Below are 25,621 nucleotides of genomic sequence, written 5' to 3'. Positions count from 1 at the left end.
GCAGCTTTTATAATCAAATGTTTCTTAGCAGCTATCACTCATCAGTAGTCAAAAAATTTAAAGACAACTCAATAACATACAGGATTCAGACTCCCCATGTACTCTCCATCTTTGCATGTTTTTCCCTTTATATTACTTTATTCTTTCTTTAAAGACCTTATTATTTTTAAACTATTTTTCCTATGACTGTCTATATCATTTCTCTCTTTTTTCTTTCAAGCCTATGTACATTTTTTAAACACACTGTAACCTGTTTAGAGTTGTTGTTTTTTTTTTTTCTTTCTGGATCTGCCTTTACTACATGTCTGTAATCTTTTCTGTCTGCACGAGCAAAACTTAAACCCTCCATAAGGATTAGTTCATGGCATGCTGGTGGGGCTCGCTCTGGTGGCACTTGCACTAACAGCTCAAGCCCTCAAGCAGTGATTGGGAGACTCATCTCTATACCACAGCTAGCATGAGAGATATGAGACTAGAAAGCCTCATTTGGCTCCATTTTTTTTGGTGTATTTAGAACCTTCTTAAAGCTTTCTCAGGTCTGATGTTGTAGATGCCAGATGTTTGGGCACCATATGTAGGCAGAGTTTCTCTGTGTCTTGGCAGCTACTCCCAAATAACCATTCAGAGACTTATTATTAATTATAAATGCTTGGTTGATAGCTTAGGCTTATTACTAACTAGCTCTTGCAACTTATATTAACCCATTGTTATTAATCTATGTGCTGCCCCAAGCCTATATGGTGTAATATTATTCACAGATAAAAATAAATAAACTGAGGCTGGAGGATGGTTGGGTCAGTAAAGTGCATGCTGCACAAGCCTACAGAGTTTGATCCCCAGCACCCATATCAAATGCTGAACATGGTGGCATGTACTTGTACTCTCACTACAGACAGGAGAATTGTAGGAGTTTGCTGACTAGCCAGGCTATCCTAATCAGCAATTCCCAGTCTGCAGTAAAAGACCCTTTCTCAAAAAACAAGGTGGACTGCTTCTAAGGAACAACACTTGAGGTGGACCTCTGGCCTGTACATGAAAGTACCCTCACATGTACCTGTAAACTCATATGCAGCCATGAACACACACCAGCACCCACCCAACTACCCCAACACACAAGCTATTAAGCTGGCAAAGGATATGGTGAATCATAAGGGTGTATTACCAAAAGAACTCAGATAACCTGGAAAATGATATGCTTGCACACTCCAATTACATTACATTATATTCAGGAAAAAAGACAGAACTATGGAAATGGTAGGAATATCAGTGGTTGCCAAGAGCTTGCTCCAGAGGGAAGCTCCAACTGTTTTTTTAATGTGATGAAATTCTGTTTGATGATGCAATCATGAATGCATTATAAGACATGTCTTAGTTTGGTTTTCTATTGCTGTGAGGAGACACCATGACCACAACAAATCTTATGAAGAAAATATTTAATTTGGGTGGCTCACTTACAGTTTCGGAGGTTCAGTCCATTATCATCATGGCAGGGCATGGCAGCATGTATGTAGGTAGATGTGGTACTGGAGCTGAGAGTCCTACATCTTGACTCAGAGGCAACAGGACGTTGACTGATTATCATACTGAGTAAAATTTGAGAAAAGAGACCTCAAAGCCCACCCCCAAAGTGACACACTTCCTCCAACAAGACCATACCTATTCCAACAAGGCCATACCTCCTAGTAGTGGCACTCCCTTTGGGGGCCATTCTCTTTCAAACTGCCACACTATATAGTTGTCAAAACTGCAGAGCTTCACAGCTAAAGACTGAACTTTAGTGTTCTTTTTGAGACAGGGTCTGACATGTCACAGGCCAACCTTGAATACCCTGCGTAGCCTAAATTGACCTTGAATTTATGATCCTCCTTCCTCTATCTCCCAAATGCTGGGATTACAGGAGTATACCACCTTATGTGATAAGAGAGGATCAGCCCAGGGTTTGGTCCATGCCAGGGAAGCACTCTAAACATGGAGCTGCTGCATCCTCAGCTCAGTGTTCACAAATGTGTGTGAAGTAATTTCATCATCACCAGAGAACATTCATTATTACCTAAAAGAAATTTTGTATGAATGAAGATCAGCTATTGATAAAGACATACTATTGGTTTATAAGTTGATTTGTGCTAGTTTTCCAGGTTTTCAGTACAGTAAAATTTCATATATTTGAAGAGGCTATGGAGAAATTGGATGTAGGTGATTGTCTTATAGCCTGAAGTATGCGTACCATAAATATTTCTAGTATAAACAAAGAAAGAAGTACTTATTGATTGATTCCCAGAAAATACACAGGCATCCCTCCCTTCATTTGTGTGGGTGTTTAATCGTTTGTGCGTGCTAGGAACAGAACTCAGGGCCTTGTCCTTGTTAAAATGAGTAGTATTCCCCAGTGCTAAATCCCAAATTCCAAGACTTTATGAATCAGATGTTGGGCTTGTTTGTTTTCAAAGATTGGGATAGATGGATGTGGAAAAGAAACTTACGCGACCTTAGCCTGTTATGTGGCAGAGCACAAAGTACAACGGGTGCCCATAGCTCACAACTATGCCATCTCAGAGTTCAAAGAAATGTTCAAGAAGGTGTTTATTCAAACCGGCCTGGAAGGGACCCCCACTGTTGTCATGATTTCCAACTTACAAGAACAAGTAAGTGCTTGACGTCGTCTTTACTTGCTCAAGTTTGACGCGTGCCCCCAAGAAGGCTCACGTTCCTGTGTGTGTTTCCCTCTTCGCACACCGTTTCAGCCATCTGTCTTCTCTGTGTTCATCCAGTCGGCCCACAGGCTGTGTTTGCAATCACGAGGTAGTACTGAGTAAACAAACAGCAGAAGGATTTCCTGTCTTTGTCACTTCCATTTTAATCAGCAGATTGGAAGCGATCACGCCCTGGAGCAGCATCAGCCACTTTGTGTCAAGGATGTGTGTGTCATTTATGTGCTCTGCATCACCTACAGGCACTGCCTTTCTCTCCTTCATCCATCGGGATCCCGGGTGTTCCTTGCAGGATTGTTTCTTTTGTTTTGTTTTGTTTTGTTTTGTTTTGTTTTGTTTTGTTTTGTTTTGTTTTGAACCTACAAGCCAAAACGTCCCCACTGTTTTGCACAAATTGTGTCCTTTTACCGTCAAAGCATTATTAAGAATGTCACTGTAGGCCATGTTTACTCCTTATGGCAAAATTCAAGGGGATGTCGTACACGACTTGTGTTCTGAAAAAAATATACTTTAAAATATCATTTAAAACCCTATCCTGCTTTTTCTCCTAATTCTGGGTCTCTGGCTACCAGGATTTTTTGACTGGATGCCATGTTTGAGAATAAATGAAGTTCCATGTCTTATCTGTCATATTTTATAAGAATCTAAATGTTCTACTTTTTCTGTGTATCCTTCCTTTCTCCAAATCTAAACACCCTGCCCCACTGATCTGCTTGAGGCTTATCAAACAGCCTTTCTTTCTGGTTTCAAAAGATGCTATTTCTGCCACGCTTGGAGCTCGCCATTCTAATCCCATCGACGGTTTTGTGGAAAGCCGTCTCAGGCCAAAGACTGCAATGAACATTAGTAGGGGAGGGAGCCGGAGCGACTTGTTTAAATTAAAATAGTACCTCCACCAGGCTATCTCTAGCTTTTCTTCTGGTCAGACAAAGATGTGGATCTGTTAAGGTTTCTATGAACTTCTTGACACAATGTCGCTGCCCTGCTCACGGCTGTGCACCCCCTAACTCAGGCACTGGCATCCATTGGGTACCAAGTATATGTCTTTCTAACATATTTGAATTGATGGATGGGTAGATAAGGCTTATCTTGATGAGAATAAATTAAGATGTCAGCTTTCGTGGTAAGTAGCCTCCGTTACCCTTAAAATTCTGATACTTTCTTGGTTTGTTTCAAGCAGAATATATGATTTATTCGTCCCTGATTAATGTATGTTTCACTTAAGGCATCATTTCTGGAAGATTTGAACTACATTGTCAATGGAGGAAAGATTGCTAACATGTTTGAAAATGAGGAGCTGGATTCTATTATTATGAGAATTAGAACTTTTGCTGACCACTCTGGTTTTGTAGATGATAGAAAATATTTGCTCTCAGTATTCCAAAAGGTACTGTTTTGTGTCTTGACTTTGTCAAATTGTGATGGTAAATATAAAGAAGACCATATTTATAATTCTGTACATGATTTTCTACTTGTATGTAATTTCTTTAGTCATCAAATGAGTCTTTAAAAGTTAAAACAATGGGCGACACTCCTACCCGAGACATGTCTGCCCTGAGAAGCCCAAAGACTGACAGATCTGAGGCTAAATGGCTAATTTTTTTTTTAAATGAAACAAAAGAAAAGCAATAATTGTATACAGTAAAATGAAAACTTCATATCCGGATCATTTTCTACATTGAGATTCCTTCCTCATGGTAAATAAGGGTTTCATTTCCATTATATTGGTATCAAGTCAGGAAAAGCAAGAATTCTCTCACCCCTTTGAACGTTCCTCAAATTGAGCAGGAAATAAAATATATATGTAAAAAGAAAAAAGAAAAGAAGTTGACTACAAAGGGTGAGGAAGAGGGTCACAGCAGGGGCCTCCGAGGCACCAACTGGATGGCAGACATAGGTCTAACAGCACGCTGGGATTTTGTCTGTCAGCCTGATGAACCCAATAAGTAAATACACAGTTTGCCTAAGGAATCATCTCTGGAAGATTTGAACTCTTATTACTGATCTGGGAAAAATACCTACCATCAGAAACTGAGGAACCAGATTCTTCATCATATTATAATGAGGATTAGATCACTCTTGTCTTTTAATCATGACAGTCCAGCATTGGGTAGCCAAGAGTGTAGTGAATGATAGCTATAATTATTCAACCCAGACCAAAATATGTGCTGGGGAAGAGCTGTGAGTTCACTTATTTTGGGGGTGCAATATTTGTATAGGGGAATTTGAAAATTAAACCTGTCTACAGATGATCAATATGTGCTACAAGAATATCTTTTTTTTTTTTCAAATCCCAGAGATGGAATCACAGTTGATAGAGAACATGATGAGTAGACCCTTGGATGTCATTAGAGTCTTTCTGTTTTTTCAGCTTTACCATACTTACTTGGCAGAAAGTTGCTTTTTATTTTATTATTAATATTTTGGTATTACCTAGAGATGTCATAATTTAGACCTGTTGGGCTCTGAGTTAGGCATCTCCAGTTCTGTGGATTTGTTGTAAAGTGGCATGTGGAAATAGAAGGATCTGGGTCCTGGGACCAGTCCTGCCAAGATCAGAACTCAACAGAAGCAGCTGAGTTGGGTCTTAAGAGCAAAGGGGGTCCAGGCTAACTTCAACAGTGGTCTTGTATTCATATTTTCATACCAGGATATTTAATTGCACATGGCACCACACAAAGTGGTGTGTTGCCCAATGAAGTTTTGAATGAAATTAATATGTATCTTGATCATATAAAAAGAAACTGACAATTAGTCTAAAACCCATGCATTATCTAATATTGCCTTACTGTAACCTGCTAACTCAAAGACCCTTTTCCTACTATGATCTCTCCTGGCTCTCTTTCAGCTCTGAGTCTTACTTTGAGTTTCTGTGTGTTGCTAAAGGCACATGCCTCAGGGGAGAGTTAAACAATAGACTCATCACTGTCTAAGTGCCGGCCGCCCCCACTTTGTGAGAGCTGATGCTGGATCCACCTCTGAAGATAACAGGGCCAGTTACACGGGGCAGAAGGGCTCCAGGGGGTCCTAGTTTGCCTGGAAGAGCTCTGCTGATGGCAGACAGCACACTCACACAATCAGCTAGCCTCTGAGAGTCTGTTCATTTAGGAAACAGCTGAGACAAGTTTTAAAATGAATTTTCAATATAGTACTGTTTCCAAAGTAGGGGATTACATTTTTAACAATGTGTCTATTTCTGTCCATTTCAGAGAGTATCTAAATATCTGCATGTTTTTATGATCATGAGTCCTTCAGGATCTACCTTCCGCCAGAACTGTAGAGTTTACCCCTCTATGATCAGCTCCTGCACTATTGACTGGTTCCAGAGGTGGCCTGATGAGGCTCTCCTTATTGTGGCCAACTCCTACCTAAGAGAAAAGCTGAACATAGAGAACAAGGAGGTATGTGCCTAAAGCCGATGAAGGTCATGGCGGGGGAGTAGGCTTCTCAGAGCTAAGCAGTGTGACGCTCAATTGTACATCTTGACTCTTCATGACCTCCACATTCGCCGTGCCTTCTGCCCACCTTTCTCAAGGCTACCCAGGTTCTACACTGCCTTGGGTATCTCTATTAGCATCCTTCTGTGAGGATTCTGCAACCTTCTGAGTATTTCTTTTCAAATTTTTTCTTGACAACTGGGGCTGGCAAGATGGCTCAGTGGTTAGGAGCACGGGTTTATATATTATGTATGACCTGGAAATGACTGGGCAGAAATGACTGTCCCACCAGAGCATGTGTGATCACTGAGGTGTGACAATTGCCAAGTCAGGTCTCAGCCTGAATTCTCCAAAGTCTAAGCACAGCGGGTGTTCTTTCTACTCTGGGCCATTCTGTTTTTGGAACTTTGCTGGACTCAGACTGCCTAGAGTGCCATGCTGTTGGTAACCACTGTCGTCAGGAAGAAAAGGAGTTGATGTCCCAAGAGCCCTGTGCTGGCTGGTCTGGTGTCAACTTCACACAAGCTAGAGTCGTCTGGAAAGAGGGAGCCTCAGCTGAGGAAATGTCTCCGTGAGATCCAGCTGTAAGGCATTTTCTTAATTAGTGATTGACAGGGGACGGCCCAGCCCAGCCCACTGTGGGCAGTGCCATCCCTGGGCTGGTGGTCCTGGGTTCGGTTAAGGAAGTAGCCTGAGCAAGCCTGAGGAGCAAGCCAGTAAGCAGCACTCCTCCATGACCTCTGCATCCACTCCTGCCTCCAGGTTCCTGCCCTTTTTGAGTTCCTGTCCTGTCACCCATCAATGATGGACTATGATGTAGATGTGTAAGTCAAGTAAACATTCCCCGGACACACGTGCTTTCCCCATGGCGGTTGACCACAATAGTAACCCTAACGAAGACAAGCCCTGACTGTTGATGTACCAATTAGAGTAGAGGCTGCAGGAATGGACCTGGTGTGCCATTGATGCTCCATCAGCTTCATCATTCTTCCAGCCTTTAAAACTCTCATGATCATGGTGCCACCCAGGACTTGCCTGTATCATTCTGTACCTCAGAAATACTACATTATTTCAAGTTACTGCCTGTTTTCCTCTATTTATAGTCTCTGGTAATTCTTGAAAATTGTTGTTCTTCAGAATATGATAAAACAGTTTGCCTCAGTGTGTACCGAAATCCACAAAAGTATGAAAGATTTAAGCACAAAATACTTTGAAGATACTGGAAGACACAATTATATCACTCCCAGTAGCTACCTGAAGTTTCTGGAGATGTTCACCCACATTATGAGGATGAGACAGGAAGAGATGAAGACGAAAAGGTAAAGCTAGAAGTAAAACACAAATGTGTGTTTTTACATAAGTGCTTTTATTTACAAAACATAGACACATACAAAAGAATGAATTTGAATATTCCTTTCTCATGGAGGCCTTAGGGCCAACCCTGTGGTGGCTCATAAGGAGATTGTCCACACCTCCCCTGCATGTGTCCAGAGACCACCCCATCACAGCAAAACTGATAGATCTGCAATGAGAAATCAGCTCTTGTTAGAGCCAATCTATCACCTACATGGACAGTGGGAGGAAGTGCGGACAGTGTCTACACAGTCGATGGCCAGAGGTGCCATTCCTCATGACTTTGGGGATAATACCAAGAGGAATGGCCCAATGCGGCACAGGTGACTGGGACCGCGTGTCACACTGCCACAAAGCATGTGATGGCTGCTGTGGCTGAGACTATGGGGAGAAAGCACAAGGAAAGAAGCCTCAGACGTAATTAGATCTCTGTTGTTGTTGTTGTTGTTGTTGTTGTTGTTGTTGTTGTTAGAATATCTTTTACGTGTTCTTTGATGATGCCATACATACATACAATCCATCTTGGTCCTGCCCATCCCCACCTTCTCCTTTCCCCACCCCCACCTCCCTCATCATGTCCTCCCACTGTGCTTTCATGCTCTCTTCCTTTTCTATTGTTTTTAAATAACCCACTGAGTCCAGTTAGTACTGCTTGCTGGGACACTGACTGATCTTGCTGACATGAGCTTGTGCAGGTGACCATAGGTGTGGTGGATCCTAAGTGCCACGGCTATGTCCTGTTCAGAAGACAGCCTTTCTCAACACTTCCCCCCATCCTCCTGCTCTCACATTCTTCTCACCCTCTCTTTAACTTTTTTTTTATGGTGCTAGGGGTGAAATCCATGCTCGGCAAGTACTCTGCCACTCACTCACCCCCATAGCCCTCATATATAACCAGAACCCAGGAGACACTGAGAATCTGTCTTATGACAACCTTCTAGGAAAAGAGTAAATGGATAGGAACCAGCCTTGTATCATCTGCTTACAAATGTTTCGAATTCTCTCATGCTGGGGGAATCAGGGGAGTTTGCTGAGAGTGGGAACCATTGCAGCCAAGCTTTACCTAGATGGCCTTCAGGCACCATAGGACACTCTAATATGGGTCTGTCGCAGGCCTGTGATGTGTCCAACTAGCAAGTCTTTTTTAAAAAAGCCACCTGATCAGGTCCCTTTGGACAGATTCCATTCAGGTTGTTTTACAGAACATTGAATGAGACTAGATATAGCCATGATACCCATTTAGAAGCTAAACCACTGTCAGAATCCCTGTCTGGAGCTGAGCCATGTCACTCATCCAGGTGTTTCAGGATGTACTGGCAGTTGTACACACTCTGCCCCAGCTGGCCAGCGGGAAGCACGGGGAAATGTGATGTTTCATCACTACTCACCCCCAAGAGTTTAGTCTGAGGAGCACATCCAAGCCTGGGTTGACATAAGAAGTAAGGGTAGAATAGACCATATTTTGCTAATGTGGGTTCAGGGTCAAATTTTCCTTGAGTTCCTGTTAACAACATCAGGTGGGTATGAACAACTCTGTATCAGTTGAACGTAGAGCAGTTGGGACAGTCAGAACCCAGGCTAAAGAAGGCACACGATGTTCAGAAATGAATCTGGCTCTCCTGCTCACCTTCTGGAGGTTTCTGTTAGACTAAGATTTCTAGGGTTCAGCAGTTTAATTGAGGTGAGGACAGCCCAAGTAAAGTGCCCAGCTTCTCTCCAGAAGAGAGTCAAGAGAGATTAACAGACCTTCCACTCCTGCGTCTAAGAGCTGTGGTATTCCCTCTCCCTCTGAAAGACTGCTGCCATCCACTCACGGTCATGTAGCTGGTGTGACTAAACCCTGTCACAAACACCTAACGCCCAAAGTGAGTCCATTTTCTTCCTACTGTAACATGTCCTTTGACTCCTCACTTTATTTCTGTCGTGAATTTTATCAAGTGTTTTCATACATTTTCAGTTGAGCAGGTCTTAGTTTCCTACTTTAGACTATTTGTATAGGGTGGGTTATATGTCAATTGACTGTCAAATCCTGAATCAGTCTTGAATCCTTAAAATATAAACCCCGCTTGATCATGCTGTGAGTTCTTTATAGGCTTTTGACTTTTATTTGCTGCTCTCTGGTTGTACGTTTTTCCTTCTTTATATAGGTTGAGCATCCCTAATCTGGTATCTAATGCTGACATAAGGAGCTTCAAAAGCTTGAGATTTTGGAGATTTCTGATTAAGGTTGCTCAGCCAGAACATGCTAAAAGTCAAAACACTTAAGCATTTCAGCCTGTGCTTTATTATTTCCCCGTCAGGGATCGTTTCTACAAGGGACTATCCAAGATTCTGGAAGCAACTGTATTAGTCACAGACATGCAGGAAGAGCTTTTGGTTATTGGCCCCCAAATAGAACAAAAAGCAAAGGTATTTTCAGTCTTAAGTCTCTCCTAAATGTTTTATAGTCGGATCCAGAACAGTGTTTGAAAGCAAAGGGTCTGCTACCTGACAAAAAGGAACTGAAATTTCAGCTTTGCCAGGAGATAGCAACTTTGAATAAATTACATTTTAACAATTAAATATGATCATATGACTTAATTAAAATTACCATGGCTGTGATAAAATACCATGACTAAAAACAACTTGGGGAGGGAAGGATTTATTCACCGTATGCTTCCACATCGTGGTCCATCGTCAAAGGAAGTCGGGGCGGGAGCATGAGGCAGGAGCCTGGAGGCAGGAGCTGAAGCAGAGGCCATGGAGGAGTGCTGCTCACTGGTTTGCTTCTCATGGCTTGCTCAGCCCTTATGCAACCAGGATCATGAGCACTGCTCATGGTGGGCTGGACCCTCCTACTTCAATCATCAATCAGGCCAGTCCTATGGAAGCATTTTCTCCATTAAAATTTGTTCTTCCCAGAGGACCCTGGCTCCAATCAAATTGACATATAAACTAAGCAGCACCATAACTAATTATAGAAAATTGCTTTAAAAGAGTCCCTAGGTAATTAGTTAAATTCCTCAGACATCTGGTATGGTAATTTGCAGCCTGTCAATTATTTTAAAAGCTGTTGCTTATATTTTGGTGTGTGTATGTGTGTGTGTGTGTGTGTGTGTGTGTGTGTGTGTGTGTGTGTGTGTGTAGTTTAAAACTAAGGCCTGATACTAAGCAAGCTCTCTACCACTGTGGTATTTACCCCCCAACTCTTACCATCTTTATATATATATATATATATATTCCCTTTCTGGAATTCCAGTTACACCTATGTGAGACCCTTTTTATAAAGTTACTTTTTGTCTCTGTGGGTGAACTGCCTGCCTGTATGTATATATACATGTATGCCTAGTGCCTGTGGATGTCAGAAGAGGGGATCAGATTCCCTAGAATTGCAGTTACAGATGGTTGTGAGCCGCCGTGTAGGTGCTGGGGATTGAACCTAGGTCCTCTGGAAGTGCAGCCACTGCTCTTAACCACTAAGCCACTTCTCTAGCCCCTCGTTATCTTTCTTGATGTGTATGAAATCATCTTTATGGTAGCCATCCTAATTATTCTGTTACATAGATTTCAGGGTAATTTCTAGAGGTGATATAGTTATTAAATAAACTATTTTAATTTCTGCTCTAAAGAAATCATGTCAAAGTTCATTCTAAGAAAAACTGTCTGGTTCATCAGGAAAAAGAACTCCTGATAGAAAAGCTGAGAAAAGATTCACATATAGTTGAAAAAGTTCAGATGCTCGTGAAACAGGATGAGGAAATTGTGGCCGAAGAAGTGAGAATCGTGGAGGATTATGCTCAGGTGAGGTGGAGTCCAGTGAGTCCAAGCTCTGAACCTCTCCATGGAAAAGCAGTGGCCCAAAGATGGACAGCAAATACGTACTGAGCCCCCGCTCCACAGAGGAGGCCGTTAAGGGACAGGAGGGCCCAGCGGCGAACAGGCGGGCCCTGTCCCAGGAAGTCTGCGGGCTGCACTGGAACTCACGTGAGCCATGCTCCAGGAGCAGCATCTGCAGAGAGCCCAGCAGCTCTGCAGGATGGCTGTTGGACTACCCTCCTCTGCCGTTCACTTTGGGAACCCTCTATTCCCTGTGTCGCTCACAATCACAATTCCAGCAGCAGTCAGGGGAGTTCAGTAGATGAAGTTTGCTCAGCTCCAGTCTCATTATTAGCCAGTCCTGCTCAAAGAAGCAACGTAAATTGAAATACATTGATTTACCAGCCATACCCATGAGCTGCAGTCACTGACTCATCTCCCAAAGCGTAAGTCAGTCCTAAGACAAGGCTTACGATGAACCACAGCAAATATCAACATAGATTTCAAGTTGTTCTCTGGGTAACTTCAAAATTTTCCCTTTTATTTTAAGGTATGATCTCACTATGTAAGCCCAGCTGTCTTAGAACTTGGTGTATAGAACAAGCTGGCCTTGAACTCACAGAGATCCTCCTGCTTCTGCCTCTCATAAAGTCATGCACCACCACCCCCAACCTGGCTTGGCTGGCTTTTTACCAGAATTGATTCATTGTTTTAGTTGTTGCTGATTAATGAGACGGCCTCATTATGTAGCCCTAGCTAGCCTGGAACTTGCTCTGTAGACCAGGCTGGCCTCGAACTCACAGAGATCTGCCTGCCTCTGCCTCCCGAGTGCTGGGACTAAAGGCACGTGCCACCATGCCCCATTCTTGGTCAGCACCACTAGTCTCCCACAGAGCCACTCCTCAAATGGCATCAGGCCAAAGCCACCCAGTGTTTCTGCTTCCTGTGTATGCTTTCTCATCAGGGATCAGATAACACATTACATTTCATGTATAAAACATTGCCCATGACAGAAGCATGTGTGCACATGTCTAATTCATACTATAAAAATGTCAAACCACATTTTCCATCAACATCTCAATAACTTTAAATATGAAACTATATTTGTTCACATATAATGAGGACTGTGTGTTCATTGCAGAAAACCACCAATGAGCTGAAAAGTGTGATGCCCGCTTTAGACAAGGCAATTGTGGGTCTAAATGCCCTGGATAAAAGTGATATTTCTGAATTACGGTGAGTAATTATCTCTTGTGAGTTAAAAAATAATGTGTGGTAAAAGCCAGCATTCCAATTTTATATTAACTAATTTGTATCCATTTGGTTACTGTAAATTTCTCATTATGTGTGGTATTCATCATGTTATTGGTTTTAAGGCATGCCAGTATTTTATGGATCCTTAAGAACGGAAGCCATTTATTATAAACTAAATTTCCATCTCCGGTATGTGAAACTTTAGATCCTAGAACAGGTAGAACATTATCTTAGCTGAAGTTAGAACGTAGTGTTGATGCACCAGCACACACTGCAGGGTGAACCTGCTAAGGAACACAGTAGACTGTCATGCCAACACACACCTCAAGGAGGCGCTGTGGGAGCACTTCTCTCCAGCATGTCTCTTCCAAACAGTGTCCTGGGTGTGTGAAGAAAGGGACTGGAGAGAAGTATCAGAGAAAGCCCTGGAAGAAATGAAATATGATGGAGTACAAAGGTTTGAGTCTTTCGATCCTGATTTTAATCTTTGGGTGGGATTTTTTTTTTTTTTTTATGAGATAGGGTTTTCCTGTGTAGCCCTGGCTATCCTGGTGGTACTCACTCTATAGACCAGACTGGCCTTGAACTCACAGAGATCCACCTGACTCTGCCTCTCAAGTGCTGGGGTTAAAGGCGTGCACCACCCATGCCCAGCCTGGGTGAGATATTTCTAACTTGAGGCTTCCAACTCAACAAGGGAAATCTCTAAATATCCTATCTCCAAACACAGCAAGTATCATTGTTCTTAGGAAACAGTGTTTTAAGGGGCTAGAGATATGGTTCAGTGGTTAAAGCTCTGGCTGCTCTTCCAGAGGACCCAGGTTCAATTCCCAGTATCCACTTAGAGGCTCATTAACTTGAAGAAACCTAATTTAACATTAGTGTAGCCATGACAGGCTGCAGATTAACAATACTGGGACTAGGCCTCACCATTACAATAACCAGGAAAAGCCACAAACTGTACCCTATGGGAGACCAATCAGAATTGAGACAGCCAAGTACTAAATGCTCTAAAACATTTAAGGCTAGCTTACATAATCTGTGTATAGGTTGCCAATTTCCTTGCAGCAACACCAGTACCAATCCCTGTTTGACAAGACTTCTGTGCCCCACTCCTTCCCAGTCAGGAGTTCAACCCCCATCTGAATCTGGAATTCCCCTACCCCCACATCCTGTACTCCTTAAAAACCCTGCCTCAGCTGAGCTCAAGGCTGTCCCTGGTCCAACCACTGTGTAAGAACAGTCAGGGAGCCCAAGTTCACGCTTGCAATAAAAGCTCTTTGCTTTTGCATGTGAACTCAGACTCCTGGTGATCTCATGACATCTGTAATTCCAGTTCCAGGGGATCTGACTCCATTTTTTGGCTTCCATGGGCACCAGACACTCATATGATGCACAAATATACATGCAGGCAAAACATCCATATACATAAAATAAGTGTTTTTTTTTTTTTAATTGAAGACAGTAGTGTTTTAACAAAGGATGTGGGACTATAGGGAAAACCCACCACCACCTTCATCTGTATGTACATGTGCTCAGATAACAGGCATGCACTGTTGTACTCAGCTTCTGACGTGGGTGTTGGGAATCTGAACTTAGGCTCACACACAAGCACTTTATCAACTGAGCCGTCTACCTCCCTGGCCCCGACCTCGTCACATGTATAACACATTATTAACTCATAGTGTTTCAGAACAGCGGACTAGAGCATCTTACAGTTCCCATATTCATCGTAATTAATTAATGAAGACCAAGCGTACAGAGAACAGAAGGTGATGGAATCCTCGATACCCTCACCCACGAGCCTTCATTCTTGGTCATTTACTTATTCATTCAGCAAACCTACTGAGTGCACATCATGTGACAGGTCTGTCCTAGGCACCGAGGTCACAGCAGCCAACAGAGGGAAGAAGCCCCTCTGAGGAGATGCTATCGTAGCAGAGAACAGAGTACTGTTCAGCAAAAGGATGAGCTGCTGTGTCGTGAGACCAGAGCAAAGGAGGAGGAAACACAAACCCCTTCAAAGTGTGCTCAGTGGCTTTCAGGAACCGCAAAAGACCGAGGTGGTTGGAGCTGTGAGATGGCGGGGTGTCAGGAGGAGGACATGGAGTCAGAAGGGCTTTCAGAGTGTAGCTAGAGGCCAGGCCTTCCCCCACATAGCTCCCCACACAACTTGTACCTGTGGCTTCCTTCCAGAAGGTCCTAGTCACTTAACTTTTGTTCTGGAAGACATTACTGACAGAATAGCTCAAATACCCACTAATCATTTTATTATTAATTTTAAATATGTATCTGTTGAGGGGGCAGGATAGGCGCACCTGAGGGCAGGTTCCCATGGAGACCACAGCATCAGATCTTGTGAAGTTACAGGCGTTTGTGAGGCACCCAGTGTGGGTTCTGGGAACCAAACCTAGGTCCTCTGCAAGTACAACATATGCTCTTAACCACCAGGCCACCTCTTAGCTCCCCAGTCACAGACATCCTGTTTCCTGTAGCGTCACTGAAGCAGTGTGGAGTGTGTGGCTGGACTCCTGCACAGACTACCCCTGAGCTTCCCTCTGTGCAGCTGGGATGGCAGATGGCGTCCAAGTGAGCGAACACAGAACAGCCTCACTGAAGGTCCCAGCTCCGCAAAGATCACTCTTGCTCTGCCTTGGAACTGCAAGCGCTGTGTGGACCAGCAATCCTTTCGTTCTTTGCCTATACTGTATTGTTTGCAAAGAGACTCCCCTTTAATGTCACTTTTGTAGCTAGAAACTGGTGGGGACACAACAAGAAGTGGTTTGCAATGTTCCAGTAATGATCCTTTGATCCTAACTTTAGATATATCCCTCTGCCCCTAAGTTGTTATAGCAGTAACCTTAGTGCTGGGATGAGGTAAAGAGAAGCCACAAGATACGCATAGGGATCATCTGGGACAGTCCTTAAATCTCACGGGCTGACTTGCACGGTACACATGTGTATGTACACACAATGTCTCTGTGGTGTGGTCATCAGAAGGCCAACTAAAGTGACACAGGAAGGTTCCTGACTTAAAATGTCTGCAGTGGTACTTTTATAACAAAGAATTAGTCTCTAACCATGATGGTTTTCAAATTTAAATTTTATGCATTTAATCTTCCTAAAGCAATGATATTCATGTACTAAAGACATTCAATTTTTTTTTAAAGTGACCAAATAATAAGATGCCTCTATGTTGACTGGTACTGCTTATCAGAATGCTTGTTAGAAATATGTATGCATGCATGGTGTCTCTTGTATGGGAAAGCTGGACTTAGCTGTGTGTGAGTGTGTGTGTGTGTGTGTGTGTGTGTGTGGGTGGCGTGTGCACGTGCGTGTGTGTGTGTGTGTGTGTGTGTGTGTGCGTGTGTGTGTGTGTAATACATAAAGCATGAAAGCAGAAGGGGGATACTTAGAGAAAGGAGGGGAGCAGTGGAAGGGGAGAGAGAACACGAGAGGGTACTGGGAGGGAGTAAGAGTGAAATGTAAACCGCACATAGGAAAATTTGGTAATGAAACCCATTCTTTTGTAGGCCACCTTAACCATTTCATACAGGTGAAGTCTAAAAGTCTGTGGATGTAATCTTCTGGGGTTGCTTACAGGGAGAATTTGATTTTCCTCATGAAGCTGATTAGCTACTGACCCTGTCTTACAGAGTGTATGCCCGCCCCCCCTTCCTCGTCCTGACGGTCATGAACGCCGTGTGTATCCTCCTACAGAAGAAGCCCAACTGGGCAACAGCTAAGCTGCTGCTTTCTGAAACCAGCTTCCTAAAGAAACTGATTAACCTGGACAAGGACAGCATCCCCGATAAGGTAAACACTGACAGCTAGTGAGCACCTGCGGGGGCTGGGTGAAGGCGTTCATCATCGAGCCTGGCAGGATGCTTTTGATCCCCAGCATCCACATATCAGAAGAGAACTGACTCCCACAAGTTATCCACAGACATACCTCCTCATGTGTGCCCTGGTACACACACACACACACACACACACACACACACACACACACACACTCACACATACATACACGCACGCACGCACGCACCAAATAGATACTAAAAGGAGAAGGGGAGAGCACGGTTTTCTTACAAAAGTGTGTTCTTCTACAATCCTCGTATTAAACAGGGACAGTGTTAAGCAGCCAATCACACTTAACCAGCAAGTTAAGGTAGTCTGCGCCACTGGGAAGCACAGAGTTCCACACAAGGAAGACGAAGTTTGGCCAGAATGTCTGTTGGTGGTGATACTCATTCATGAATTAATGTAACAATTCACTCTCTAACGAATAATTAACAAAGATGATCCCCTGTGGTTTTCTTTAAATACATCTAAAAAGAATCACTCTTATAAAAAAAAAAAAAGATAATTAAAAGCCTAACAACATTCAAAATAATCAGGATGTATTAATAGCAGTAGGTCAGGAGTGAGCCTCATGCATCTGAATTATTCAGAAAAGTGGTGCTGTTCCCAGGCGAGAGAGATGCCTGGCCAGAAAGCAGGAGGGAATCCGAGTCTAAGGAAGACTCTCTACCATTTATGGCTTATAAAGGCAGATAAGAAATTCTATATATATATACTTTTTTGTTTGTTTGTGGGTTTGTGGGGTTTTTTTTGTTTTGTTTTGTTTTGGTTTGGTTTGGTTTGGTTTGGTTTGGTTTTTCGAGACAGGATTTCTCTATGGAGTTTTGGTGCCTGTCCTGGATCTCGCTCTGTAGACCAGGCTGGCCTCAAACCCACAGAGATCCGCCTGGCTCTGCCTCCTGAGTGCTGGGATTAAAGGCATGTGCCACCCCCGCCCGGCTAAGAAATTCTGTATACTTAACTATAAATTAGATGGTACCACTAAGCCAATAGGCTACTTGGGGTTGGATGCCATCCCCTCACAGTAAAGTGAACCAAGGGATTGAGACCTCCTTGCACACTAAATTTTCCCAAGTTGAAGTTCCTTTCACTATCGGCAAAGTCACTGCCACAGTGTGACAGGTGTGTAGTAGAAAGGCTCCCTCCATCGACGGCCACTTTGAACCCTAGACACAACTGTAATGCCTTCACTGCAGAGGTGGGAAATCATTCTGAGAGAAATCGGTGACTCATCCTAACGTGCATTGCATGCTCTACATCCTCCCCAGGTGTTCCTGAAGCTTAGGAAGATTATAAATTTGCCTGATTTCAACCCCAGCAAGATTGCTCTGGTGTCTGTGGCTTGTTGCTCCATGTGCCAGTGGGTTTTAGCCTTGAATAACTACCACGAAGTACAGAAGGTACTCCTCGACGTCTCCTCAGTCTCTCTCGTGATGTGCAAGGGACACACCATAGTTCTGAAAGTGATTTGTACTTAGCAGTGCTCAAGTGGACCTCTGTGGAAAGAATGCCCACTGAAATCCATAGGTTTTCATATGTTATACTAATTCCATAGAGTGCTTCTTTTAAATATTTGTTGAAAGCTGTGCTACTTTTCCATTTGTTTGATGTAATATTTTGTCCATGACTAACTATATCCCTCATGTGCATATATCAAATTCCAGGAAGGTTTGTTTTAAAGAGATATCTATAAATGTCTCTCAAGCATAAGACATTTGAAACCACACACCTAACTGTTTGAACCCCTGGATGTTTCACTCCCATGAAGGTGGTGGGTCCCAAGCAGGCACAAGTCGCCGAAGCTCAGAATGTCCTTCGAATAGCAAAGCAAAGGCTGGCTGAAAAACAAAGAGGTCTGCAGCTGGTAAGGTCTGGGCCCCAGTTTGTTGTGTTACTTGTGAAATTCTCAATGCCTTTAAGAGCTACATAATATTGCCGAGGAACAGTCAACAAATCTCCTCAGGGTTGAGTGTACTGTTCAGTGACAGAGCGTTGTCTAGTAGCATGTGGGCCTGAGACTCCATCCCTAGCACTCAAGGGTGCAGTGTGGAGAAGCCATTGTCTCAGGAGAGCTGAGTTACCAAAAGTAATAGTATAGTTAGGCTTGTAAATGGGAGGACTACATAAATAATATAGATATGATGTGTGAAGCTCTCCATCCAAACTACATAATAAATAACAATAGTATTAATTCTCGTCATCACATAATACTATTTCACCAAATTTCTCCAAGAGATCTTTATAACTTTAGTCTATAAAATGTTCAGCCAGAATGGTCGAGAGAAAGCCTGATCTGACCTAGTCTGGTGATCAGATGGCCAAACACCCTAACAGTCGTCTTGGAACTCTCATCCAGTAACTGATGGAAGTGGATGCAGAGATCCTCAGCCAGGCCCCAGGTGGAGCTCCAGGTGTCCAACTGTCGAGAAAGAGGAGGGTCTGCAAGAGTGTGAATTGTTGAATCCAAGATTGCAAAAAGCACAGAGACAAACAGCCAAACAAATGGAAGCACATGAATTATGAACCAAAGGCTGTGGAGCCCCCAGCTGGATCAGGCCCTCTGGATAAGTGAGACAATTGAATAGCTTGATCTGTTTGGGAGGCACCCAGGCAGTGGGACCAGGATCTGTCCTTAGTGCATGAGCTGGCTGTTTGAAACCTTGGCCTTACACAGGGACACTTTGCTCAGCCTGGAAGGAGGGGACTGGACCTGCCTGTACTGAATCTACCAGGTTTAAATGAATCCCCAGGGGTGCCTTGATCCTGGAGGACATGGGAATGGAGGGGAGGGGCTGGGGGGGGAGTGGGAGTGGGGGCAGGAGGGGGAGGACAGGGGAACTCATGGCTGATGTATAAAATTTAAAACACATAATAATAAAGAAAAAACCATTTATTTTAAAAAAAATGTTCAGCCAGTATCTGCCAGGCAGTGGTGGCACACACTTTTAATCCCAGCACTCAGGAGGCCAAGGCAGGCAGATCTCTGTACATTTGAGGCCAGCCTGGGCTACAGAGTGAGTTCCAGGACAGGCTCCAAAGCTACAGAGAAACCCTGACCTTGAAAAAAATCACACACACACAGGAGAAAGAAAGAGTTTAACCAGTTTCAACCTGGATTCATATATTCCTCATTTTACCTATTAATAGCAATTACTCTGTTAATTTATAAAGTTATATTTAATTCTCTAGTGTATAGAGCTGGAGCCAGAATGGCGGTCATCAACCTGACATTTGCCACATTCTGAGTAGATGGCATACGATGACACACATGGCAAACTAGCTTATTAAAGTCGTGTTACATTCTGGGCAAAGAGAACGGTGAGGAGGCTGTGTGTACACTCTCAAAGCTGAAAGGTTTGCATTACATCAGCTTTCGGTCCATCATCATCCATTCATTCATACACACACACACACACACACACACACACACACACACACACACACACTATGTCCATCCACTCAGCCACCTAGCCAGTGAGTGTCGGAACCTAAGCAGTCTGACTCTGCCCAGAGGCAGCAAGGACACACCCCAGTTTCTCCCTGAAACAGACTTACAACTCACGGTAGTTCAGTGGACCTGCTCAGCGTGTTTCTCAAGTACAAGTCCCATGGTGCTGCTGAGCTATAGTTCACTCCCTTGGCTTTATGCTCTTTATGGGAATTCCCCCTGTTACATACTTTCTTCTATTTCAAATCTATGTCTTTTGTCCCTCTGGGCCTTACTGCAGAAAACTCTGAAAGTTGTAGGGAAACAGGCCTAGAACTTACTAATCACCCATGCCCTCATCAAAGCATCTTTTAGGAAATGCAGTAACCACCACATAATTGTATGTTTAATTTCATGGCTATGTCCTGCACTTAAATCGTGAGGAGTGAGGGAAGACAGGAGAATAAAAAGCAAAGACAGCCGGGCAGTGGTGGCGCACACCTGTAATCCCAGGACTTGGGAGGCAGAGGCAGGTGGATCTCTGTGAGTTCCAGGCCAGCTTGGTCCACAGAGCTAGTCCAGGACAGGCTCCAAAGCTACAGAGAAACCTTGTCTCAAAAAAACAAACGAACAAACAAACAAACAAAAATAACAAAAAAGCAAAGACAATATCTAAAAGTGTTAACAAGAGGCTAAAGAGATGATTCATCACTGCTTCTACAGAGAGCCTGGGTTTTGTTCCCAGCTCCCATGTTAGCCAGCTTCAGAGGATCCGATGCCCTCTTCTGGCCTCCATGGACACCTGCATGGATGAACACACACACACACACACACACACACACACACACACACACACACACACACACACAAATACAGTTAAAAATTAATCGTACCACAGAACTATATCTCCAGCCCATAATACATATATTTTTACAAAATATATTTTTGTAAAATTTAGTTTCATACTTTTGTAAAGAAATATCTAAAAGATGAGAAAAAATTAGAGATCATAGTAAGCACAATTCTGTGTATACGGTTATATATGGTTATATATGTCAGGCCCATGTGACACAGTACAGCATGGAGGGATGGAGGGCCTGTTCACTTCCTGGTGGCTAGAAAGCAAATGGGAGCCATGAGAGGCACCGCGGCCTGATAGCCCTCAGAGGGCACACTGCCATGACTGGACCTCCTTCCACTTCGTCTCTCCTGCTGAAGGCTATGCCACCCCCTCACAGTGCCACAGGTGGGGAGTAAGCCTTCAGCACACGGGCCTGTGGGGAATATTTCACATCAAACCATAACGCCAGCAAAGTGTGTTTTCTAGGGACCACCTCAGACTTGCTTCATCCCTCATCCTGACTTGCTTATCCTCAGGTCTGCTCAGCATATCTGGAGTGGAGCCATCTTCTTTCTACTATTTGTTTATTTTGAAATAGATGTCTAAGATGTGCTCTCTTTGTAGCTGAGGATGACCCTGAACTTGGGACCCTCCGTTCTCTAGCTCCTAAGTGTAGGCATGTGTGCCAGTGCACCTGGCTTTACACAACACTGAAGATTAATCCTAGATGTTCTTGTAGTGTGGCAAGCATGCCGCCAGCTGAGCTACATCCCCAGCCCTCAGCCATTTCCTTTAGAGAATGAATGTAGATATGGCCTAGAGTTATCTTTGTGAACAAATAAATTAGAAAATGGTGAATCTTCAAATGCTTGGGGTTACGAGAAGAGTTTTTGCAGAAGGCAGGCGGCATTTCAAGCACTTCAGGGCAAGAGAACCGCTTGCTCCTGGGTGTACATGTCATTGACCATGTAATCCATATGGGAAGGTTTGCTAGGACCCGAAAGGGGGGTGATTACACGAAAAATGACCCACTGTAATCCAAGTAAGAGCGAGACGTTTTCTCAATGATGACTTAATTGTCTTTCAGATTGAAGAACATTTACAGTTTCTACACACATCCTACAGAGATATTATTGTTGAAAAACATCAACTAGCCAATCGGAAGAAGCTGGCTACCAAGCGTCTGCAGTGTGCATCCGTCCTGCTAACTGTCCTGGAAGACGAGAAGGCATGGCTTCCCTTGGCCTTTCAGTCTCTTTTCTGGTTTCTATGGGAGCAGCTTGCATGTCAGAGAACCGCCTCAGTATCCGATCCTATACGGATCTCAGTAGTCTTACTCCGGTGAAGCAAAGGAGTCCTGCCAGAGCCTGGCCAGGGCTCCTCTCCCCTGTGGCTAAGAGAGCAGCACATTTCTGTCTGACGAGGCCCAGGGAGAGCCTTTCAATGGCCATGTTGGGTTGTTCTTCCTCAGCCTGGAACAATGCAGGTTGAGTGAGTGGATGGAGACAAAAGAAAATAGCTGTCATTAGAGTGGAAAGGGAAAACTTCATTTTGCTCTGTTTTCTCTGATTTTTAAATTTTTCTAATTCACTCCTAATAAGCTGGCTAGAGTCTTGGTTTAATTACACTGCACCTACCCAAAGGATATTACAAAATCCTCAAGATAACTTTAACTTGTTATAATTATTTAAATTAATATATTGTGGAAGGCTCTTGAGGGACAGCAATATGGTTGTGGTATAAAGTCATACCAACCAGAGAGAGATTGCTGTCCTCAAAACTTGACTGATGTCCCTAAGCGCCCAGTGACTGCTGAGTGGGGGCACCAGCATCATTCCTGATCTTCAGAGCCTTGAGGGGTGAGTTTCTGTTAACCATGCTTTCTCCACTGCCCAACCAAGCACATGCATGATGTTCCCTGCACTCTAACTTCCTCCTCTGAACATGAAGTCAGTGGCATTTCATTTATTCATTCATTCATTCATTCATTCATTCATTCATTCATTTATAAGGCTCACTATGTAGCTCTGGCTGGCCTGGAACTCACTATGGAAGATAAGCCTGGCCTGGAACTCGCAGAGATCCACCTGCCTCTGTCTCCCTGCTGAGACATGAAAAGTACATCTGGACCCCAGGGCTGGAGGGAAGAAATAGGCAGGTCCTGGGGACTTGCTGGCCAGCTAGTATAGCTCAAGTTGATGGATTCCAGATTCAGTGAGAGACCTTATCTCCAACAGATAAATAAGTAAATAAATAACAGGAGTAGTCCAGGGAGATTGCTTAGTGAGTAAGAACACTGCTGTGCAGGCATGGGAATCTAAGTTCAGATCCCCAACAACCACGTAAAAAGCTGGGCATGGCTGTCCTGCTTGGTTGTAGCCCCAGCACTATGAGGGACAGAGACAGGAGGGTTGCTGAGGTTTTCTGGCTGGGCTGCCAAGTTCAGTGAGAGATCCTGTCTCAAGGGATTATGATAGGAATACAGCCAGACACCTGAGGTGGCCCTCTGCCCTTCACTGCAGACCTGCACATGCACACACGGCCTATGCTCACACATGTACACACGTGTGCACACACACACACATACACACACACACACACACACACACACACACACACACACACATGCACCAAAAAAGTCAAATAAGATGGAGAACACTAGAGGAAGACACCCAGTGTGTGCATGTCCACACATGCACGCACAAATATCTACCACACACATAAATATTTCATGAATAATTATCAATTCAATAAACTGACTTCGATTTTAACATTTAGATTCGATGGCAAGAAACAATCAATGAAATAGACAACAAGCTGAAAGGCATCTGTGGTGACATCCTTCTTTCGTCCGCATGCATTGTCTACATCGGAGTCTTAACGCCCGAGTTCCGCCAGCTGGTGATAGCAAAGTGGGAAGGCTTCTGCTCTCAGTACAGAATCCCCTTGTCGTCCAAATTCTCCTTGATGGAAGTGATGGCAGAAAAAAACGAGGTAGTACCAGAATTCCATTATCCAGTCAACTGGCTTTTGTTGGTGGCTGGTTTGGGGAAGTGTGTGTTGAGCACGGATTTTTTTCCTAAATTACTGTGACAAATGGAAATATTGAAGTCTTTCAGCCTTTTGTTCTTTCTTTTTTAACTTGCAGATCTAATGCCTCAATTTGTTATCTCAGTCCTGTTTGTCTAATAAATCCACAAAATGTTCTTCTTCCTATTGTAATCCTACCACCCTGCCGTAATGAATCTCGCCAGTTTCTCTCTCTAAAACTCCTTTTAGTAATAAAATTAGTGCAGTTATTGAACCCTGGATGCATTCTTAGCCATAGCCAAAAGCATAGACTTATATTTACCAATAGATATCTATTGTCTATTTATATATGTCCTTTGTGGGTATTTAAAAGATTAAAAAAGAGAAATCCCTACTACTATTTAATCCTCCTCATTTTAGATTAGCTTCTTCAATGATAACTCTACTTAAATAGACCTTACAACCTATAAGATCGGGAGGAAATACCAGCTCCTCCGCTTCATAATGAATGACCATCTAACCACATCTAACCACATCACTGATTGCATTAGATGTATATGAATTAAATGCTCCAGTTTTTAAAAGTCTAAAGTCACAAGAGCACATAATAGTTTACGCCAAAGCACAAATGTGTTATTTAGAAAGAACATGTCTAAAACATTAAGATTGCGAATTTTTTAAAAAGGAGAAAATATACCACAGATTACAAATAGATGAAACAGTCTCTGTGGCCCAGAAGGGAGTACTAAATTATCAAAGCTTGCTTTGCACTAAGAATGGGTTTGATTCTCCAGAACTATTTAATAATTCTAAATTTGTTTATTGATAACATGACTTCCAATATTAAGCAAACATTTTAATTCATTCATTTATTTTACATCCTGACATCAGTTTCCCCTCCCTCCTCTCTTCCTATGCCCTCCCCCAACCACCCCTCCACACCCTAATCCACTCCTCCTCTGTTTCTGTTCAGAAAGGGGCAGGCCTCCCATGGGTGTCAACAAAGTATGGCATATCAAGTTGAGGTAGGACTAAGCTCCTCCCCTTGTATTAAGGCTGGGCCAGGCAACCCAGTATGAAGAATAGGTTCCTATAAACTAGACAAAGAGTTAGGGACAGGCCTGCTCCCACTGTTAGGAGTCCCACAAGTAGACCAAGCTACACAACTGTCACACATATGTAGAGGGCCTAGGTCAGTCCCATGCAGGCTCCCTGGTTGTCAGCCCAGTCTCTGTGAGCCCCTCTGAGCCCAGGTCAGTTGTTTCTGTGGGTTCCCTTGTGATGACCTTGATCTCCTAGCTCATACAATCCTCCTTCCCTCTCTTCAGGATTCTCTGAGCTCAGCCTAGTCAAGCAAACATTTTAAAAATTAAAAAGAAACAGAGAGAGAGAGAGAGAGAGAGAGAGAGAGAGAGAGAGAGAGAACAGATAAACCTACTGGAGTGGCTTGAACGAACTGTCCTCCATAAGCTCATATATTTAAATAATGGATCCCCAGTTGGGTGGCACTTTTTGGAGAGATGTTGGGGGAGCATGCAGCCTTGCTGGAGGAAGTCTATCACTGAAGGCATGCTTTGAGAGTAAAAAGTTTCGCCTACTTCCAATTTGCTCTCTCTGCTTCAAGCTTGTATTTGAAGAGACAAGCACTCAGCTTTGTAGCTAGAGTTTTCCTGCCTGGCCCAGTCAGGACAAATCTCTTTTACCCGCCAGTCCCACAGTCGCTCAGACCCAACCAAGAAAGCACACAGACACTTACATTGCTTACAAACTGTATGGCCATGGCAGGCTGCTTGTTATCTACTTCTTCTCTCTTAAATTAACCCATTTCTGTTAGTCTATACTTTGCCACATGGCTTGTGGCTTACCAGTGTCTTTACATGTTGCTTTTCATGGCGGTGGTAAGCAGTGTCTC

The 25,621-nt window shown here is 43.5% G+C and overlaps 1 protein-coding gene across 1 annotated transcript in view; it reads left to right on the top strand.

Annotated features, from left to right (window-relative positions):
* The window catches only part of Dnah14 (dynein axonemal heavy chain 14), a 211,173-nt gene that overhangs the window by 139,239 nt on the left and 46,313 nt on the right, over positions 1-25,621 (top strand). The window contains 12 exon segments of the mRNA XM_036202583.1: positions 2,448-2,642; positions 3,934-4,095; positions 5,918-6,109; positions 7,283-7,464; positions 9,799-9,907; positions 11,153-11,278; positions 12,435-12,529; positions 16,204-16,363; positions 17,680-17,811; positions 18,180-18,275; positions 21,767-21,907; positions 23,458-23,673. Coding sequence (XP_036058476.1) covers positions 2,448-2,642; positions 3,934-4,095; positions 5,918-6,109; positions 7,283-7,464; positions 9,799-9,907; positions 11,153-11,278; positions 12,435-12,529; positions 16,204-16,363; positions 17,680-17,811; positions 18,180-18,275; positions 21,767-21,907; positions 23,458-23,673 — 1,806 coding nt within the window.

Source organism: Onychomys torridus, chromosome 11 (genome assembly GCF_903995425.1).
Source record: "Onychomys torridus chromosome 11, mOncTor1.1, whole genome shotgun sequence".
NCBI classification, from domain to species: Eukaryota; Metazoa; Chordata; class Mammalia; order Rodentia; family Cricetidae; genus Onychomys; species Onychomys torridus.
Note: the sequence above shows the minus strand (reverse complement) of the source record. Positions and strands in the feature narration are given on the sequence as shown.